Genomic DNA, 19,771 nt, shown 5'->3' with positions numbered 1-19,771 from the left:
AATCCCAGCACTTAGGGAGGCAGAGATGCGCAGATCACCTGAGGTCAGGAGTTTGACACCAGCCTGGCCAACATGGTGAAACCCCGTCTCTCCTAAAAGTACAAAAATTAGCCAGGCGTGGTGGCAGGCACCTGTAATCCCAGCTACTCAGGAGGCTGAGGCAGGAGAATGGCTTGAACCCAGGAGGCAGAGTTTGCAGTGAGCCAAGATCACACCACTGCACTCCAGCCTGGATGACAAGAGCGAGACTCCGTCTCAAAAAAATAAATAAATAAATAAATAAGGCTTTGCATGTTTGACTTCATGAGTTTAAAAAAAAAAAAAAAAAGCCTATACTGTAATAAAAAATTACTTCTTGGAAAGCTCCAATCTGTCCATTTCTTTTTTTTCTTTTTTTTTGAGATGGAGTCTCACTCTGTCGCCCAGGCTGGAGTGCAGTGGCACAATCTCAGCTCACTGCAATCTCCGCCTCCCAGGTTCAAGTGATTCTCCTGCCTCAGCCTCCTGGGTAGCTGGGATTTCAAGTGTGTGCCATAACACCCGGCTAATTTTTGTATTTTTAATAGAGACGGGGTTTCACCATGTTGGTCAGGCTGGTCTTGAACTCCTGACTGCCTCAGCCTCCCAAAATGCTGGGATTACAGGAGTGAGCCACCACGCTCAGCTCCAGTCTGTCCATTTCTAGACCGATGCACAAAGGTTTAGCCAGTCAGTCTGTGAGCAGGATTATAAACACAGCAATGAACAACCTTGCCAGTCAACCTGAATAAATGCTAATTTCTACCACACACGTCAACCTGAATAAATGCTAATTTCTACCACTTATTTAGAAACCAATTTTCCAGGAGGCTGAGGCAGGAGAATTGCTTGAACCTGGGAGGTGGAGGTTGCAGTGAACCGAGATCGCGCCACTGCACTCCAGCCTGGGCAACAGGGCAAGACTCTGTCTCCAAAAAAAAAAAGAAAAAAGGAAAAGAAACACATTTCACCTCCATTTACCAGGAGGAGTGATTTAAGAACATGACATGTTATCAAACGGGTACACATGGGCACTTCTGAATTTCTGAATGATGAGTTAAATAAATCTTCCACATCCCCACATGTTAATCTATTATTTAAAAGTGGCAGAGATATCTGTTGAATTTTGTATTATTCAATGTTGAACTGAAATGTTGTTACATTACGGTTGTAAAGGATTGCTAAAAAAAAGAACAAAGTTATGTGATAAATGTCTAATACTATAATAACAATAAGAAACAAGGCCAGGCACAGTGGCTCACACCTGTAATCCCAGCACTTTGGAAGGCCGAGACAGGCAGATCACGAGGTCAAGACATCAAGACCATCCTGGCCAACATGGTGAAACCCCATCTCTACTAAAAACACAAAAATTAGCTGGGCGTGGTGGTGTGCGCCTATAGTCCCAGCTACTCAGAAGGCTGAGGCAGGAGAAGTGCTTGAACCTAGGAGGCAGAGATTGCAGTGAGCCGAGATCCTGCCACTGCACTCCAGCCTGGCAACAGGCAAGATTCCATTTCAAAAAAAAAAAGAAAGAAACAAAAGCACAAATCAAGGAAAATAGCAATATCTCCAAGCAAAAAGTAGAGTTGCTCCAGATTTGGTGCTAAAAGAGAATACTGTACTAAGACCTTCAAAAGTTCTAAGACTAAGACTTTCAAAAGTTCTCCTGATTCACGGTTTGACTAGCACCTCACTGCGAAAACCACAATTACCTTTTTGTCTTGACACTGTCATTGCCAAGGCAATGGATCCTATAATTAATGCTGAGCTTGAAACCAATGACAGGGAAAGCAACTTATATGGCATCCACAGAGATCTAAAAATAAAGCAGGGGAACAGAGTGGCTATCCAAAGAGGAAGGTATAATTACAGAAGAAAAATAATGGTGGTACATGAAGCACCTGAAATAATATAAAGCCTATGTTTGAGGTCACCTAGGAATTAACAACTGCTTAGCTTATTATATGCTTCTAAATCTTCACATATGCATCCTTAAGAAGGATAAATATCTTAAAAATCTCAATCACTTCACAGAGAAACTAAAATTAGAAAGGCTTTACTGTGGTTTTTAATCCTCTTTTATTGTATTGATAGTGGCATCAATTGGTGAAAAGTCTCAAAAACAAAATGCTTTTAAAACCATCTTGCCTATTTATATTTCTAATGTACATATTAATAAAATACTTAAAATATATAAAATATAGTACCTGAAACTGAACTCTTGGACACTGAATCAGAGACAAATTAGTACCAATTTTCCTTACGATACTTCGAGACGAACCATATGGCTTCCTAGACCAAAGTACCTGAGGAAGTAGGAAAAATCGAAAGCTTAATTACAAGATGTACAGAACTGTTAAGACAAAGCATTAGACAATTATTTGTACGACATACTAACACATTAATTAAAGGATCAGAATGCTCTAAATGTTATGGCAAATAAGCTAATGTTTCTCAATCTAAAAATAAAGAATATATAGATTGATAGATAGATATTATTAATTCAATAAAGTTTAATGTAAGGTATTATATAAAAATATAAACTAGCCAGTAATTTTTAAATACTATACTTACAGTAAAAATTTTATTTTCATCAGGTTTTCATACTATTCTGCAACAGAAACACTATTTTATCTCTTCTGTTTTAGAATTTTGATATACATAATTTTTCTTAAATGTATGTTACTTTTGCTGTAATACACTTTTCAAAACAATCCCAAATTAGTACAAAGTTCAGAATCTGAATGTGTACCATGCAGGGTGCTCCATGTTGTTTGCTGCACAAGAATGCTTGGCCAAGGGTGAGCAAAGGCTGAAATCCAGGCATATTGCTCTTGGGAGGCCTACTCCCCAAAGGAAAGGTAAGAAATTTCATCTGAGCAGAATTTTTCAGATGAAATCATAATAAAACAGGACATTATGCGATGCTTAAAGACAAAAATGAACCCTCAAAGCAAAAAAAAAAAAAAAAAAGCACACGTGTTGAATGTTAGGTAAATCATTACAAATTGTACCTTGAAACTTCTCCCCACGTCTATGATCTCTCTTTAAAGGAAAAACTATCCATCTGTTTTGAGTGCTACACTTGAAAGCCTGGACAGAATAAGTAAAGAAAGGTAGTATGCTATTAAAAGCAATTCTAAAAGAAAAGAGTAAGAATTATATGACTATTATACTTATTCATCAAACTTTAACATTCAATTATATAAGGCCGGGTGCAGTGGCTCTCGCCTGTAATCCCAGCACTTTGGGACACCGGAATGGGCAGATCACCTGAGGCCAGGAGTTCAAGACCAGCCTGGCCAACATGGCAAAACCCCATCTCTACTAAAAATACAAAAATTAGCCAGGCATGGTGGTGCACACCTGTAATCCCAGCTACTTGGGAGGCTGAGGCATGAGAACTGCTTGACCCCAGGATGCGAAGGTTGCAGTGAGCCAGGATCACACCACTGCACTCCAGCCTGGGTGACAAAGCGAGACCTCGTCTCAAAAATAAAACAAAACAAAAACTCAAAAAACAATTATATTCTAAAGACTAAAAAGAACCAAATCAGCTGAGTATGAATTCTGGAGAAATGGATGCTACCCCTTTTTTAAGATCAATCCGTGATCATTCTACTTTAAAGAATGAAATTACCCCAATATAAACAGCATAACCAAACAACTGTTCACTGTAAACAGTGGAGGCTCCAAAACTAACTCAAACTAGATCCTTAGATAAAAGCATATACAACTTATAAAACGAGCACAGAAACTATCTGATTTCTTAAATTTTAGCAATCAAGTCTAATTCAAGGATAACAGTATGAGTCAGTGTGGGGTTCAGGGCTGGGCACAGTAGCTAACATCTGTAATCTCAGTGCTTTGGGAGACTGAGGTAGGAGGATCATTTGAGGCCAGAAGTTTGAGACTGGAAGTTTGAGACCAGCCTGGGATCTTTTTGTGAGACCCCCATCTCTACAAAAAATTGGAAAATTAGCCAGGGGTGGTGATGCATGCTGTCGTCCTAGCTACAGGAGAGTCTAAAGCAGGAAGGTCCCTTGAGCCCAGGAGTTCCAGGCTGCAGTGAGTTAGGACTACACCACTGCACTCCAGCCTAAGCAACAGAGTGAGACCATGTCCCCCCGCCCCCCACCCCCTGAGAAAAAAACCAACAAAGTGGAAATCATAGAAGGATATATAATACCCCTGGCACCTGCCATAGCTTTCATGTAATTTTTATCACATATTTTCCAAGGTTTCACTGAATCTTAACTAGAAGAGTTCCAAAAAGTACTTATAACCTATACTGACTCCAATAACCAACAAAAATGATAGCTCTTGCTTTGGAAATGTAAATAAAAAGGATGGCAAAGATTAGAAAACTGGTAAGTAGAAAGGAAGATAACAATATTAAAATTGAATAGTATACAAAGAATGTTAAGAAGCAAAGTCACTCTGAAGCTTAGAAGAAAACATCATTCACATCAATAATCATACAGGATTATGACACAAGTAGTCTTAATAACATGTGAGGACTAAGGGAAAGGAAAACATCTGACTAGAGAAAAATGGGAAGCCTCGCAGTTCTACAATGTCAACATCAGACTACCCACCAAAAAAAGAACAAACATGGGCAAATAATTCTAAGACAGTATTTAAGCAAACTCTTTACCTTATTATTATTATTATTATTATTATTATATATTTATTTATTTTTGAGACAGAGTTTCGCTCTTTCGCCCAGGCTGGAGTGAAGTGGAGCAATCTCGGCTCCCTGCAACCTCCGCCCCCACCCCCCGCCCAGGTTCAAGTGATTCTCCTGCCTCAACCTCTTGAGTAGCTGAGATTACAGTAGCTGGGATTACAAATGAATGCCACCACGCCCGGCTAATTTTTTTGTATTTTTAGTAGAGATGGGGTTTCACCATGTTGGCCAGTCTGGTCCCGAACTCTTGACCTCGGGTGATCCACCTGCCTCAGCCTCCCAAAGTGCTAGGATTACAGGCATGCACCACCGCACATGGCCCTACCTTATATATTTTAATAGATCCTGTTCTTTTACAAATAAATCCATAGAGCAAAAGTAAGTATACCATTCAGTCATTTCTCTTCTTGAGTCTTCTATTTAGTCACAAGTCAAAATTCTCCTATGATGTAGTACAAAGTGGAATGCTATTTGTGCATCACAATGTGACAATTAGACAGTCTAAAGTGAATCTTTCTCCCCTCCAGCAAACAAAGGTCTTGCCTGGAGATGAAGAGGACAAAAAGCTCACAAAGAAAAATTTAGAAAGGATTTGCCAAGGTCAGGAACTAATGTTTCTTCCAGCTTTTAGCATTCTTCACTACGCATGTTGCAGGGCGAAATGTCAACTATTATGTTTCCATCTGTTTAATATCAGAAAAATACTAGGTGCCTTCAACAAGAGAAGTGGCCAATGATTCAGCATTTTTTTTTTTTTTTTTTTAGACGGAGTCTCGCTCTGTCACCCAGACTGGAGTGCAGTGGTGCGATCTCGGCTCACTGAAACTTCCACCTCCTGGGTTACAGCAACTCTGTCTAGCTAGAATTATAGGCAGGTGCCACCATGCCCAGCTAATTTTTGTATTTTTAGTAGAGACAGGGTTTCATGATGTTGGCCAGGCTGGTTTCGAACCCCTGACCTCAGGTGATCTAATCGTCTCGGCCTCCCAAAGTGCTGGGATTACACGCATGAGCCACAACGCCCAGCCGATTCAGCTTTTAATTATAAGGAATAAGTAGATTATTTAGGTATCTTCTACAAAGTTAAAGGAAGGAAAAGAACAGATTGCTTTATGTGATTATTTTTTCAAGCATACACAGTAGACTAACATAATGTGTTCTTCTGTTACTTGTGAATTACATAGTACTTAGCACCAATAAATATCAAATAAGGGTCTGTGTAAACTAATGACTGAAATATTTAGAATGAAGAGCCATAACCTTTATTGGATGGTAGGAAAAAGTGAGAGGAAAGAATAGCTAATTTCCAGGAACTCTAAAACTAGGTCTGACTACTTTTCTATTTTTTTCTATTCAGCCCTCATAGAGGGGGAGAAATTGTAAATGGCTGTGCAGAAACAGTGAACAGATGGTACTGAAAAGTCACCATCTGTGCATTGGGAGGCTGTATGACCCAAGTGCATCTCCTACTGTAACTTGTGGCTGAACTATGTCTTGTCAGTATGCTAGTTTAGAGAAGGAAAGACTTCCTCTAAAGACAAACTGTCATTAATATTTCTTCAGATGTAAGAGAGAAGGCAGGGAGAAGAAAATGGTCATAAAATAATCCAATTTCTTTCTTTTTTTTTTTTTTTTTGAGACGGAGTCTCCCTCTGTTGCCAGGCTGGAGTGCAGTGGCGTGATCTCAGCTCACTGCAACCTCTGCCTCCCGGGTTCAAGCAATTCTCCTGCCGCAGCCTCCCCAGTAGTTGGGACTACAGGCATGTGCCACCACACCCGGCTAATTTTTGTATTTTTAGTAGAGACGGGGTTTTACCATGTTGGCCAGGATGGTCTCGATCTCTTGACCTCATGATCCACCCACCTCAGCCTCCCAAAGTGCTGGGATTACAGGCGTGAGCCACCATGCCTGGCAAGATAATCCAATTTCATTTAGAAAATAAGACAATCCAATGCCATTAAGAAATAGCTGGCCGGGCTTGGTGGCTCACGCCTGTAATCCCAGCATTTTGGGAGGCTGAGGCGGGCGGGTCAGGAGCTCAGGAGTTCAAGACCAGCCTGGGTAACATGGTGAAATCCCGTCTCTACTAAAAATACAAAATTAGCCAGGTGTGGTGGCACGCGCCTGTACTCCCAGCTACTCAGGAGGCTAAGGCAGGAGAATAGCTTAAACCTGGGAGGCAGAGGTTGCGGTGATCCGAGATCGTGCCACTGCACTCCAGCCTGGGACAGAGCAAGACTCTGTCTCAAAAAAAAAAAAAAAAAAAAGAAACAGCTAAACAGGGCCTGGGGCGGTGGCTCATGCCTGTAATCCCAGCACTTTGGGAGACCGAGGCAGGTGGATCATCTGAGGTCAGGAGTTCGAGACCAGCCTGGCCAACATGGCGAAACCCCGTCTCTACTAAAACATAAAAACTTGGCCAGGCATGGTGGCACGCACCTGTAGTCCCAGCTACTCGGGAGGCTTGAGGCAGAATTGCTTGAACCGGGAGGTGGAGGTTGCAGTGAGCAAGATCGCGCCACTGCACTCCAGCCTGGGTGACAGAGCGAGACTCTGTCTCAAAAAAAAAATAAAAAAGAGAGAAATAGCTAAACAGAAAAACCATGCTTTATCTATGAAAACTGCTTTTAAATAATCTAACAGTGAATCTGTGTGTGTGTGTGCGCACATGCATGTCTGTGTCTAGTAATGACAGTCCATAACATTTAGCAACAGTGTTTGAAAGTGATGACAGCAAGGAGGAGGATGACAACAGGAAAGTAGTTTGTTCTTTTTTAACATTGTGAAATGCTATTGTAGAAAGTGTTGACGTGTGAGGCTGGAATCTGAAGCTGTCATCTGTCTCATCCATGATGACTGCACTCAAGCTGTATGTGGTAATTCATTTATTATAGACTAGTTTAACGTACATTATTATTTGAGGGCAACTTTTAGCAGGAAAAACTATAAATTTAACTCTAAGCAAAATATGTTTTTCTGGCTGGGTGTGGTGGCTCACGCCTGTAATCCCAGCATTTTGGGAGGCTGAAGAGGGTGGATCACTTGAGGTCAGGAGTTCGAGACCAGCCTGGCCAACAGGGTAAAACCCTGTCTTTACTAAAAATACAAAAATTAGCCAGGGGTGATGGCGGGCACCTGTAATCCCAGCTACTCAGGAGGCTGAGGCAGGAGAATCACTTGAACCCGGGAGGCAAAGGCTACAGTGAGCCAAGAACGCACCACCGCACTCCAACCTGGGACACAAGAAGACTTCGTCTCAAAGAACAAACAAACAAAAAAAAATATGTTTTTCAAGATAAACTATGTGATATTAATGCATTAATGCAGAGGTTCATGTATCCCTAAAATTGCACACAAAATTGTGTATGTGTTACTTTTCTGGGAAGAGCATCCATACTGTTAATCAGTCTTTAAAAAGTTAGGACCCAACAAAATGTAAATTCTTAATTCTCAGGGAGCTAAGGGAAAATTAAAAGTGTGTGTTGGGAGGGGGGAAGGAGTGAAAATGGGAAGATGAAATTCTGCAACAATTTTTAAATCCTTAACTAAAGATTAACACTTCCCTCAGTTCTCTTCTTCCTTACTCACGTCCCTCCTCCAAAGCACCAAAAGAAAACCAGAGTACAATAATACAAATTATTATAGATACTTGCTATAGTAACTTTTCTTCCAATATAAAATACTGAAATTAATCAGAATCACATTAGCTTCACACTATTCTTACTTCCTGCAATTTAAAAACATTTTTGCTTAGGGACATAAAAAGTTTGGAGATATGCGAGCATGTGGTTTTAAATTCAAACAAATGTTGAGGGAAAATAAAAGACAGTAAAGAGAAAACAGGCCATTGTAGCATATAGGCCTGGCTTTAAAATTAGCCTCTATCAATTTACTGCCTGTATAAAGCTGGCCAAATTATTCACCCCTCTATGCTTCTGTTTTCTCACCTATAAAATGGAGATATTATCTGCTTCATGAGCCTATGAGCATTAAATGAGTTAAGGTATTTATAATGGTTTTTTTTTTTTTTTTTTTTTTGAGACAGAGTCTTGCTGTCACCCAGGCTGGAGTGCAGTGGCGTGATCTTGGCTCACTGCAAGCTCTGCCTCCCGGGTTCAAGCCATTCTCCTGCCTCCGCTTCCCGAGTAGCTGGGACTACAGGCGCCCGCCACCTTGCCCAACTAATTTTTTGTATTTTTTTTTTAGTAGAGACGGGGTTTCACCGTGTTAGCCAGGATGGTCTCGATCTCCTGACCTCGTGATCCACCTGCCTTGGCCTCCCAAAGTGTTGGGATTACAGGCATGAGCCACCGCGCCCAGCCTTTTTGTTTTGTTTTGTTTTTGACATGGAGTCTTGCTCTGTTGCCCAGGCTGGAGTGCAGTGGCGTGATCTCGGCTCACTGCAACCTCTGCCCCCTGGGTTCAAGCCATTCTCCTGCCTCAGCCTCCCGAGTAGCTGGGACTACGGGCATGCGCTACCATGCCCAATTAATTTTTATATTTTTAGTAGAAACAGGGTTTCACTATGTTGGCCAGGCTGGTCTCGGACTCCTGACCTTGTGATCCGCCCGCCTCGGCCTCCCAAAGTGCTGGGATTACAGGCGTGAGCCACGGCGCCTGGCCTATTTTTTTTTTTTTTTTTTTAATTCTACTTTAAGTTCTGGGATACATGTGCAGAACATGCAGGTTTGTTAAATAGGTATACATGTGCCATGGTGGTTTGCTGCACCCATCAACCCGTCATCCAGGTTTTAAGCCCCACATGTATCAGGACAACGCATGCATTGTCCTAATGCTCCCCCTCCCCTTGTCCCCCACCCCCCTACAGGCCAGGTCCTGACTTATGCATTCTTATTATATCTGTTACGGTGATCTATGATCAGTGATCTTTGATGTTGTTACCACTTTAATTGTTTTGGGGTGCCATGAACCGAGCACATGTAAGATGGCAAACTTAATCGATAAATGTTATGTGTGTTTTGACTGTTCCACTCACCAGCTATTCCGCAATCTCAGACCTCCCTACTCTGAGTCAAAACAACACTGGAATTAGGCCAGTTTAATGCTACAATGATCTCCAAGTGTTCAAGTGAAAAGAAGCATTGCATGTCTCTCACTTTAAATCAAAAGTTAGAAAGTATTAAGCTTAGCGAAGAAGGCATGTTCAAAGTCCAGACGAGCTGAAAACTAGGTCTCTGGCCCAAATAGTTAGCCGAGTTGTGAATGCAAAAGAAAAGTTCTTGAAGGAAATTTAAAGTGCTACTACAGTGAACACATGAATGATAAGAAAGAAAGAAGGCCTTATTTCTGATATAGAGAAAATAAATATCAAACCAGCCACAACATTCCCTTAAGCCAAAGCCTAATCCAGAGCAAGGTTTTAATTCTCTTCAATTCTGTGAAGGCTGAGAGAAGCAAGGAAGCTACAAAAGAAAAGCTGAAGCTAGCAGAAGTTGGTTAATGAGGCATAAGGAAAAAAGCCATCTCCATAACAAAAGTGTAAGATGAAGAAGCATCAAGTGCCAACATGGTGAAACCCCATCTCTACTAAAAATATAAAAAAATTAGCCTGGTGTGATGGCGCACACCTGTAATCTCAGCTACTTGGGAGGCTGAGGCAGGAGAATCACCTGAACCCAGAAGGCAGAGGTTACAATGAGCCAAGACTGCGCCACTGTACTCCAGCCTGGGCTACAGAGTGAGACTGTCTCAAAGAAAAAAAAAAAGTGATTCACTGTATTTCACTATCACTTTATTGTGGTGATCTGAAATGAAATTCATAGTATCTCCAAGGTATGCCTGTATGTATCAGATCAATGGGAAAATACATGTTAATCACTGAAAGGTAGAACTAAGAAAGCTTCTTTTATTTTCTGGTGCCCAAATATAAAATCTTGAAAGATTCCTTTGTATTTTTATTGTTAGGCAACAAGCTAAAAAATACTAGAAATTAGTTAACTCCAAAAGATCACATTGCTTTATGTTAGAATAAAATTTGTTTTTATATGAATTTTCAGCTGATTAAAGTTGATGATTATATGCTAGCTTCAATAAGTTAAAAATAGATCTTGCTAATCTGCCATTAGTAGGAAGGACTCTCAGTTGTAATTACAATATTTTGAGCAAGTTAATACTCCTTTAGCTGGTCCATTCTTTGATGAAGGCACCCATTTTCCAGCTTAAAGTGAACAAGCTAAATAAAGCGTGCTATCTGTGCCTGAAACAGAATTCTGCACTTTGGCCTCAATTAGCAGTACTCATATTGACCTGTCTTCGGGTAGGAGGCTGGTAACAGCAAAAATGGAAGAAACTATTATTGAATGTACCTACACTGTACAAGCCACTGTGCTAGATGCTTTACATACACTGTTATTTAATCCACAGGTAACAATTCTTATAGCAGTAGCAATTCTTATAGCTACTTTGCAGACGAAGGCAATAACTGACAGAGACAAATTTCAGATTCAAGTGTGCTTAAATCCAGGACCCACAATCTTACCATTAAACTATACTTCTTACTAAAATTACAATAAATAGAAATTATAAAGCTTTGGTTTTTGGAAATCATAAATAACAAAAACTTCCCTTCCTTGTGCAAGCAAGAGAAAAAGAAACTTTTGCTGTCATTACTAAAATGTCAGTCCACACTATGATAAAACTGAGCTAACTGAAGTTTTTTTGTTTGTTTTTTTTTAAAGATAGGGTCTTGCTCTATTGCTCAGGCTGAAGTACAGTGGCACAATCTCAGCTTACTGCAACCTCTGCCTCTCAGGCTCAAACAATCCTCCCACCTCAGCCTCCCGAATAGCTGGGACTAGAGGTATGTGCCACCATGCCCAGCTAAATTTTTTGAATTTTTTGTAGAGACAGGGTCTTACTATATTGCCCAGGATGGTCTTGAATTCCTAGGCTCCAGCCATCCTCCTGCCTCCGTCTCCCAAAGTGCTGGGATTACAGGCCTGAGCACTCCGCCTGGCCACTAAGTGAAATTTAAACATAGGAACATATAACTGAAAGATATGAAAATACCAATAAATTTACAAGTCATTTTCCTATTGCTTATCCTCAAGCTAATAATCTCAAAATTATGCAGCTATAAACAAAGATAATTTTATTTGGTTCTCTACTTTTTAATCTCCGAAGAAAACAGATGTAACCTTGGAAGCTGGGGAGATTCAAAGTTCAGGCACAAAAACAAAAAGTAAAAGTGCACTAAAAAGTATACCCATATTCTGCCAGGCACAGTGGTTCATGTCTATAATCCCAGCACTCTGGGAAGCCAGGGTGGGCAGTCAGGAGTTCAAGACCAGCCCGGCCAACATACTGGAACCCCATCTCTACTAAAAAATACAAAAATTAGCTGGCCGTGGTGGTGTGAGTCTGTAATCCCAGCTACTCAGGGAGCTGAGGCAGGAGAATCGTTTGAACCTGGGAGGCAGAGGTTGCCGTGAGCCGAGATTGTTCCACTGTACTCCAGCCTGGGCAATAGAGCAAGACTCCCTGTCCAAAAAAAAAAAGTATACCCATATTCAAATTATGTAACCTGCCGGTATCTTCAATAAATAAAATTTAATTCTATGTCATAGCCATGAAAAAAAATGAATTTGAAAATGTAAAACAAAATATTCTACAAAATGTGCTTGACACAATACTTGCTCTAATAATTTATAGGTCTAAACAAACTTTATATATCAGTAGAAAATACTTATAAAAAATCTCAAGGTAAACATCTTGCTAGATTTACCTAGCATGTTCTATGCTAGGTAACATCTCTAGCATAGAACAATCATTATAGTAACTTTTTTCTTCTTATCAGTAGTTGTTATTTTTAAGAGACATGACTTACCTTTTAAATAACTGTGTTGTTTAAACACATTATAACAGCATTCAATGTTAATGATTCTACAACATTAAGAGCGCTGTCAAGTGTTGGCCAAGCATATTTTATGCAATGATTTTTCTGCTTATTTAAGCCTTTTCCTCACTAATAACAAATATATTGCTCTTAATGGTCACATGAATACTGGTAAGTTTTCAATGTAACCCAGAAAGTTACTTCCTTACTTCAGATGCTGAGAAAAGATTCACTTCTATGATTTAAATAGAAAGCAAATTAAACAGTACATAAACATATTGAATTCAAGATGTTGGTCATATATAGATTTATTTCATTTTCTCAGAAAAAATTCTTAAAATATCTAAATGTCGGGATTTAAAAAATGAATTTTGAGCACTCACCGATTGCATGCTTACTCCAACTTGTTGAAAAACCATCCTAATTAGGCGCTTAATCCAGCCAAGCATTTATATGGCAAAGTCTCCCCAAATTTGCATTTCAAGTACTTCTTCAGGCATACATAGCAGCACATGGTCCATAAAACACACTGAAAATTTAAAATGCAAATACTAAAATGAAATCATTATTATTTAGAATTTGTACCGTCTACATGTCTCACAGAGAAAGCCTAAAACATTTTTAAAACTTCATGTGCAGCCTGACCAACATGGAGACACCCCATCTCTACTAAAAATACAAAATTAGCCGGGCGTAGTTGTGCATGCCTGTAATCCCAGCTACTCGTGAGGCCGAGGCAGGAGAATCGCTTGAACCCGGGAGGCGGAGGTTGCGGTGAGCCAAGATCATGCCATTGTACTCCAGCCTGGGTGACAGAGTGAGACTCCGTCTCAAAAAAAAAAAAAAACTTCATGTGTAATTTAAGAGAAAACAAGATTTGCTTGTGATCAGCTTGCTTAAAGTAACTGTAACAGTATAAGGTGTTTTGTTTTCTTTTGTTAGTATTTTTTTCAGTCAGTGTTCTTAGCTGGAAGCAACAAAAACCTAGTTTGGCTAATTTAAGTAAAAAATACATTTATGAAAACATATCTGGTGGATAATAATCTTCAGAGAAACCAATTTATAGGCTACACAACCAAGGATGTTCAAAACTGTAGCAGACTTGGCCCTGGGAAAACACCACTGCACTTGTTACTACCACCACAGACAGGGTCCACGCAGTTCCTCCTTTTCCATGTCCCCAGCTCCAAAGATGCTGTCTGTACTGGTGCATTTGCTAGACCAAGTCCACAGCTCACGTGTCATAGCAAAAGGGAGGCTGACAAAGTAAGTACCTGGCTATTGTAACAAGCAGGTTAAGCTTCCCACCAAAAATCATAAAGGAATGAATTCCAGAAATACGGAACAGAAATTAAGATGCTGAAAGGCCAAAACCAATGAATAAAGTCTTTTAATATTCACTAGCACCATAACCCCTGCCATTCATTCTCTGCCCCACTCCCCATCAACACACTGTATATCTGACAGAATTACAATGTTAACTTGTATGGTATAGACAAGTTTACTGAAGTGTTGGTCTCTAACAAGATAAGGGAGTTTGCACCAGAATACGAATCAATACACTGCTCTCTCATCAATAAAATCTTGCTTAAGGCTGGGCGTGGTGGTTCACATCTGTAATCCCAGCGCTTCGGGACACCAAGGGAGGCGGATTACTTGAGGTCAGAAGTTTGAGACCAGCCTGGCCAACATGATGAAACCCCAACTCCACTAAAAATACACAAGTCAGCTGGGCATGGTGGCAGGAACCTGTAATCCCAGCTACTTGGGAGGCTGGGGCAGGAGAATCGCTTGAACCCAGGAGGCGGAGGTTGCAAATAGCGCCACTGCACTCCAACCTGGGCAACAGAGCGAGACTCTGTCTTAAAAAAAAAGAAAAAGAAAAAGAAAAGAAAAAAGAGAAACAAAAAAAAGAAAATCTTCCTTAAAGGCTGGGTGCGGTGGCTCATGCCTGTAATCCCAGCATTTTGGGGGGCTGAAGTGGGCGGATCACTTGAGGTCAGGAGTTTGAGACCAGCCTGGCCAATATAGTAAAATCCCATCTCTATTAAAAGTACAAAAAAAAAAAAATTAGCTGTGTGTGGTGGGGCACGCGTGTAATCCCAGCTACTCAGGAGGCTGAAGCAGGAAAATCACTTGATCCCAGGAGGTGGGGGTTGCAGTGAGCTGAGATCATGCCACTACACTCTAAAAAAAAAAAAAAAAAAAAAGAAAAAATCTTGCTCAAAAAGTCAGCTAAACAAAACAGTATACTGTATGCTATAGTTGACTTACATAGTGATGTAAGCCCTTTATCTCATCATGACCAGAAACAGTTTGTGGTCTACATTTTGAGAAGAACTTTATAGGTAACGACAGAGAATAGGAAGAAAAAGTAAAGGTGCCACAAATATGCCAAGTGCTGGGTGAAAATGAACTGAAAAGAGCTGGGTGCTAATGAAAGAAGGAGGATGAGCATCATGGGTAAAAATGAACAGCAATGGGGGAAGACAGGATGGAGTATAATAGGGTGTGAGTTCATATGAGAATCTGAGCTAAAAACTTATATTAAGAAAAAGGAAAAAAGAAACAGAAATCCTATTAGACAAACCTTGAACCTAGGTAGAAGAGTTTGACTCAATATGGTAGAATAGGTGTGGTGGCTCACACCTATAATTCCAACACTTTGGAGGCCAAGGCAGGAAGATCGCCTGAAGTCAGGAGTTCAAGACCAGCCTGGCCAACATGGTGAAACCCCATCTCTACTAAAAATACAAAAATTAGCTGGGCGTAGTGGCATACACCTGTAATCCCAGCTACTTGGGAGGCTGAGGCAGGAAAATCGCTTGAACCCGGAATGCAGAGGTTGCAGTGAGCTGAGATCACGCCACTGGACTCTGGCCTGGGCGACAAGAGCATAACTCCATCTCAAAAAAAAAAAGAAAAGAAAAAAGAAGAAAGTTTGCTGAATTCACCGAAGTTTAAATTAAGTATTATTTTTTAATCCTTTGAAAAGCTGCAAAAAAAAAAAGTATACACATTTTGCTCTATAGAAAATTTTAACATGATGGAAAGTTCTAACTTTCCTTTTGTTTTCTGAGACAGAGTTTCGCTCTTGTCGCCCAGACTGGAGTACAATGGTGCAAATCCTGGCTCACTGCAACCTTCGCCTCCCAGTTTCAAGCAATTCTCCTGCCTCAGCTTCCCAAGTGGCTGGGAGTACAGGCATGCACCACCATGCCCGGGTAATTTTGTATTTTAGTAGAGACAGGGTTTCACCATGTTGGTCAGGCTGGTTTTAATCTCCTGACCTCACCTCAGGCAATCTACCACCTCAGCCTCCCAAAGTGCTGGGATTAAGGTGTGAGCTACCGCGCCCGGCCGGAAAGTTCTAACTTTCTAATATGTTTTTCACTTATCTTTATAAGTATAATTCCATCAGATATACAGTATGTATATCTGGGTATAGGAAGTGGGGCACAGAGTGAATGGGAGGGATTATGGTGCCAGGGAGTGTAAAAGAACTTTTGATATATATTTGAATTAGTGAAATAATGCTTTTAGTCTCCTTTATTTATTGGTGTCCCCAACAAGAGCCCTTAGCTGAAATGTCCAAACACCACTAAATTATATTAATGAGCTAACTTCACGGAACATTTGCTATGTACCTGGGATTATCAGGAACATGTTTATGCTTATTAAGTCATTACATATAAAGTCTCAATTATCACAAACCACCTTATTAAGGTAGATATCAAATTATCTTCTATTTGTAGAGGAGCAAACTAAAGCATAGTTAGTATAACTTGAGTAAGGGTTACATGTTTATAAGTGGCAAAGTTAGGACTCAAACTAGATGTTTCTGTAAGTCTGTGCTTTTATCCACTACACCATGCAACTAAACCAAAAGGGAGTAGTTTGAAAAACCTATTCGAAATTTCGAGTGTTTTGTTTTTGTTTTGAGACAGAGTCTCACTCCATCGCCCAGGCTGAACTGCAGTGGTGTGATCTCAGCTCACTGCAACCTCTGCATCCCAGGTTCAAGTGATTCTCCTGCCTCAGCCTCCTGAGTAGCTGGGATTACAGGCATGCACCACCACACCCAGCTAATTATTGTATTTTTAGTAGAGACAGGGTTTCACCATGTTGGCCAGGCTAGTCTCGAACTCCTGACCTCAGGTGATCCACCCACCTTGGCCTCCCAGAGTGCTGGGATTACAGGCCTGAGGCACTGTGCCCAGCTGGGTGTTTTCTATTTTAATTTTTTCATATTGTGATTACACTCAACTTTCAACACATTTATATTCTAAAGCTAACGACATAAAATATTGAAGTATGAAGGCTCTGGACTTGAGTTTGTACCCTTGTTGTGCCACCTACTAAATGGCAAGTATTAACAAGTTATCTCTAGATAGGAACAGTACTCACAGAATTGTAGGAATTAATAGAGATAATGCATAAGCCATTTTAGTAAAAAATACTAAAAAAGTAGGTTAATACTAACAGGAATGGAAAAGAATAGATGGATTCAAGATGCCAATCAAAGAATTAACCAAACTTGGTAAAGTAGCTGGCTAAAGCTGGGTGTGATGTTGCATGCCTGAAGTCCCAGCTACTCAGGAAGCTGAGGGAGGAGGGTCCCTTGAGCTCAGGAGTTAAGAGTCAACAAAGCGAGACCCCATCTCTTTTTAAAACAACAACAACAAACATAAAGTGGCTGGCTAGCACAATAAGGAAGAAGAGAAAAATCAAATTACTCCAAGGTTTTGATTGGAGATGAGAGAAATTATGGCTATCATATAAGGAAATGCTGGAGAGTAAAGCTCTTTAATGAAGGTGAGTCTAAGATGACAGAAGTGTATCTAGATGAAACTATGTAGTAGAACGCTAAGCACTGGCAGGAATATATATTTATCGATTACTAAAAAAGGTCTGTGACTATATCTTTGATCAGGCAGATATATTTTAATGTTACCGGGATCTATTATCAGTTTTATAAATGAATCCTCTGAGAGCCAATGGTGAATAAAAAGAGCAAAGAACCAAAAATGATGTCAAAGCTGGAAACGACAGGCAAAAAAACAGGCAAGGAGAAAGGATGGTTTTATGTGAAGTTTGAAAACCTATCATTAAAGCCCAGGCATGGTGGCTCATGCCTGTAATCCCAGCACTTTGGGAGGCTGAGGCGGGCGGATTACAAGGTCAAGAGATCAAGACCATCCTGGCTAACATGGTGAAATCCCGTCTCTACTAAAAATACAAAAATTAGCTGGGCGTGGTGGCACATGTCTGTAGTCCCAGCTACTTGGGAGGCTGAGGCAGGAGAATGGCTTGAACCCAGGAGGCAGAGGTTGCAGTGAGCCGAGATCACGTCACTGTACTCTGGCCTGGCAACAGAGCAAGACTCCGTCTCAAAAAAAAAAAAAATTTTTTTTAAAAGCATGAAAAACTAAAATGTCAAATATTTCTTTGGCCGGGCACGGTGGCTCACGCCTGTAATCCCAGCACTTTTGGAGGCCGAGGTGGGCAGATCACCTAAGGTTAGAAGTTCGAGACTAGCCTGGCCAACATGGCAAAATCCCGTCTCTACTAAAAATACAAAAAATAGCTGGGCATGGTGGTGTGTGCCTGTAATCCCAGCTACTTGGGAGGCTGAGGCAGGAGAATAGCTTGAACGCGGGAGGCAAAAGTTGCAATGGGCTGAGGTTGTGCCACTGTACTCCAGCCTGGGAGACAGAGCGAACTCCATCTCTAAAAAAAAAAAAAAAAAAAAAAGGAAAACCTATCATTTTTAGTTAAACTGAGGTATAACCTACACAGAAAAATATACACATAAGTGTCCAGCAAATTTTATATATGTATATACCTTTGTAATCACCACCTAGATCTAGACAGAAAACAGTTTAAGAACTGAGTCAATATCCACGCCTTGCCTGTCTAACCACCACTATTCTAACATTCGCAACCATATATTAGTTGTGCCTTCTGACTTCTATAATTCAACACAGTGAGATTCATTCATGTTGTTTACAAATTACAGTTCTTTTTCATTGCTGTAAAGTATTTCATTATATTATTGTAACACAATTCATGTACTCATCTGTCTGTTTTTAGCTATTACAAATGAGAATGCTAAGATAATTCTTACACAAAGATAGCAAGGTACATGTAAATGCTCATTTCTCTTGAGCATTCTCTTGAGTACCCAGGTGTAAAACTGTTAGATAATAGGATATATATAGTTTTAATAGAAACTGCCTAACATGGCCAGGTGCAATGGCTCACGCCTGTAATCCTAACACTTTGGAAAGCTGAGGTGGGAGGATCACTTGAGGTCAGGAGTTCGAGACCAGCCTGGCCAACATGGCAAAAACACTGTCTCTACTAAAAATACAAAAATTAGCCAGGTGTGGTGGTGCATGTCTGCAATCCCAGCTACTCCAGGAAAATCGTCTGAACCCAGGAGGTGGAGGTTGTTGCAGTGAGCCGAGGTCACGCCACTGTACTCCAGCCTGGGTGACAGAGTGAGGCTCCGTCTCAAAAAAAAAGAAAGAAAGAAAAAAAAAGAAGGAAGAAGGGAAGGGAGGGGAGGGGAAAGGGAAGGGGGAGGGGAGGGGAAGGGGAAGGGGGAGGGGAGGGGAAGGGGGAGGGGGAGGGGAGGGGAGGGGAGGGGAGGGGAAAAGAAACTGCCTAACATTTCCCAAGGTTATTGGACCAATTGCACTCCCACAAGTAATTAAGAGAGCTCCAGGTACTCTACATCTTTGTCAGTAATAATTGGTATTGTTAGTACTTTTTAAATTTTAGCAATTCTAGGGTTTTCTTCACATTTTGGGCGTATTTTGATATCTTATTTTGTGAAGTATCTGTTTAAGTCTTTTGCTCTGTTTTTTTGTTTTTTATTTTTTTGAGACGGACTCTTGCTCTGTTGCCCAAGCTGGAGTACAGTGGTGTGATCTCAGCTCACTGCACTCTCCACCTCTCGAGTTCAAGCGATTCTCCCACCTCAGCCTCCCAAGTAGCTGGGACTGCAGGCACATGCCACCATGCCTGGCTAATTTTGGTATTTTTAGTAAAGATGGGGTTTTGCCATGTTGGCCAGGCTGGTCTTGAACTCCTGACCTCAAGTGATCCTGCCGCCTCGGCTTCCCAAAGTGCTGGGATTACAAATGTGAGCCACTGCGCCTGGCCTTTTGCTCATTTTTTAAAACAGAGTTTATTTATG

The 19,771-nt window shown here is 40.7% G+C and overlaps 1 protein-coding gene across 12 annotated transcripts in view; it reads right to left on the bottom strand.

The window, feature by feature from the left end:
• The window catches only part of MTFR1 (mitochondrial fission regulator 1), a 92,617-nt gene that overhangs the window by 54,994 nt on the left and 17,852 nt on the right, over window positions 1-19,771 (bottom strand). For all 12 annotated transcript variants that reach the window (XM_054560808.2, XM_054560811.2, XM_054560809.2 and 9 more), the window contains 2 exon segments: window positions 12,951-13,096; window positions 2,229-2,327 (listed from right to left, as the gene is read on the bottom strand). In XM_054560808.2, coding sequence (XP_054416783.1) covers window positions 2,229-2,327; window positions 12,951-13,016 — 165 coding nt within the window. In that variant the 5' untranslated portion in view covers window positions 13,017-13,096.

The sequence above is a fragment of the Pongo abelii genome, chromosome 7 (genome assembly GCF_028885655.2).
Source record: "Pongo abelii isolate AG06213 chromosome 7, NHGRI_mPonAbe1-v2.0_pri, whole genome shotgun sequence".
Taxonomy (NCBI): Eukaryota; Metazoa; Chordata; class Mammalia; order Primates; family Hominidae; genus Pongo; species Pongo abelii.
The sequence above is the reverse complement of the archived record's forward strand: the minus strand, read 5'-3'. Positions and strand labels throughout refer to the sequence as shown.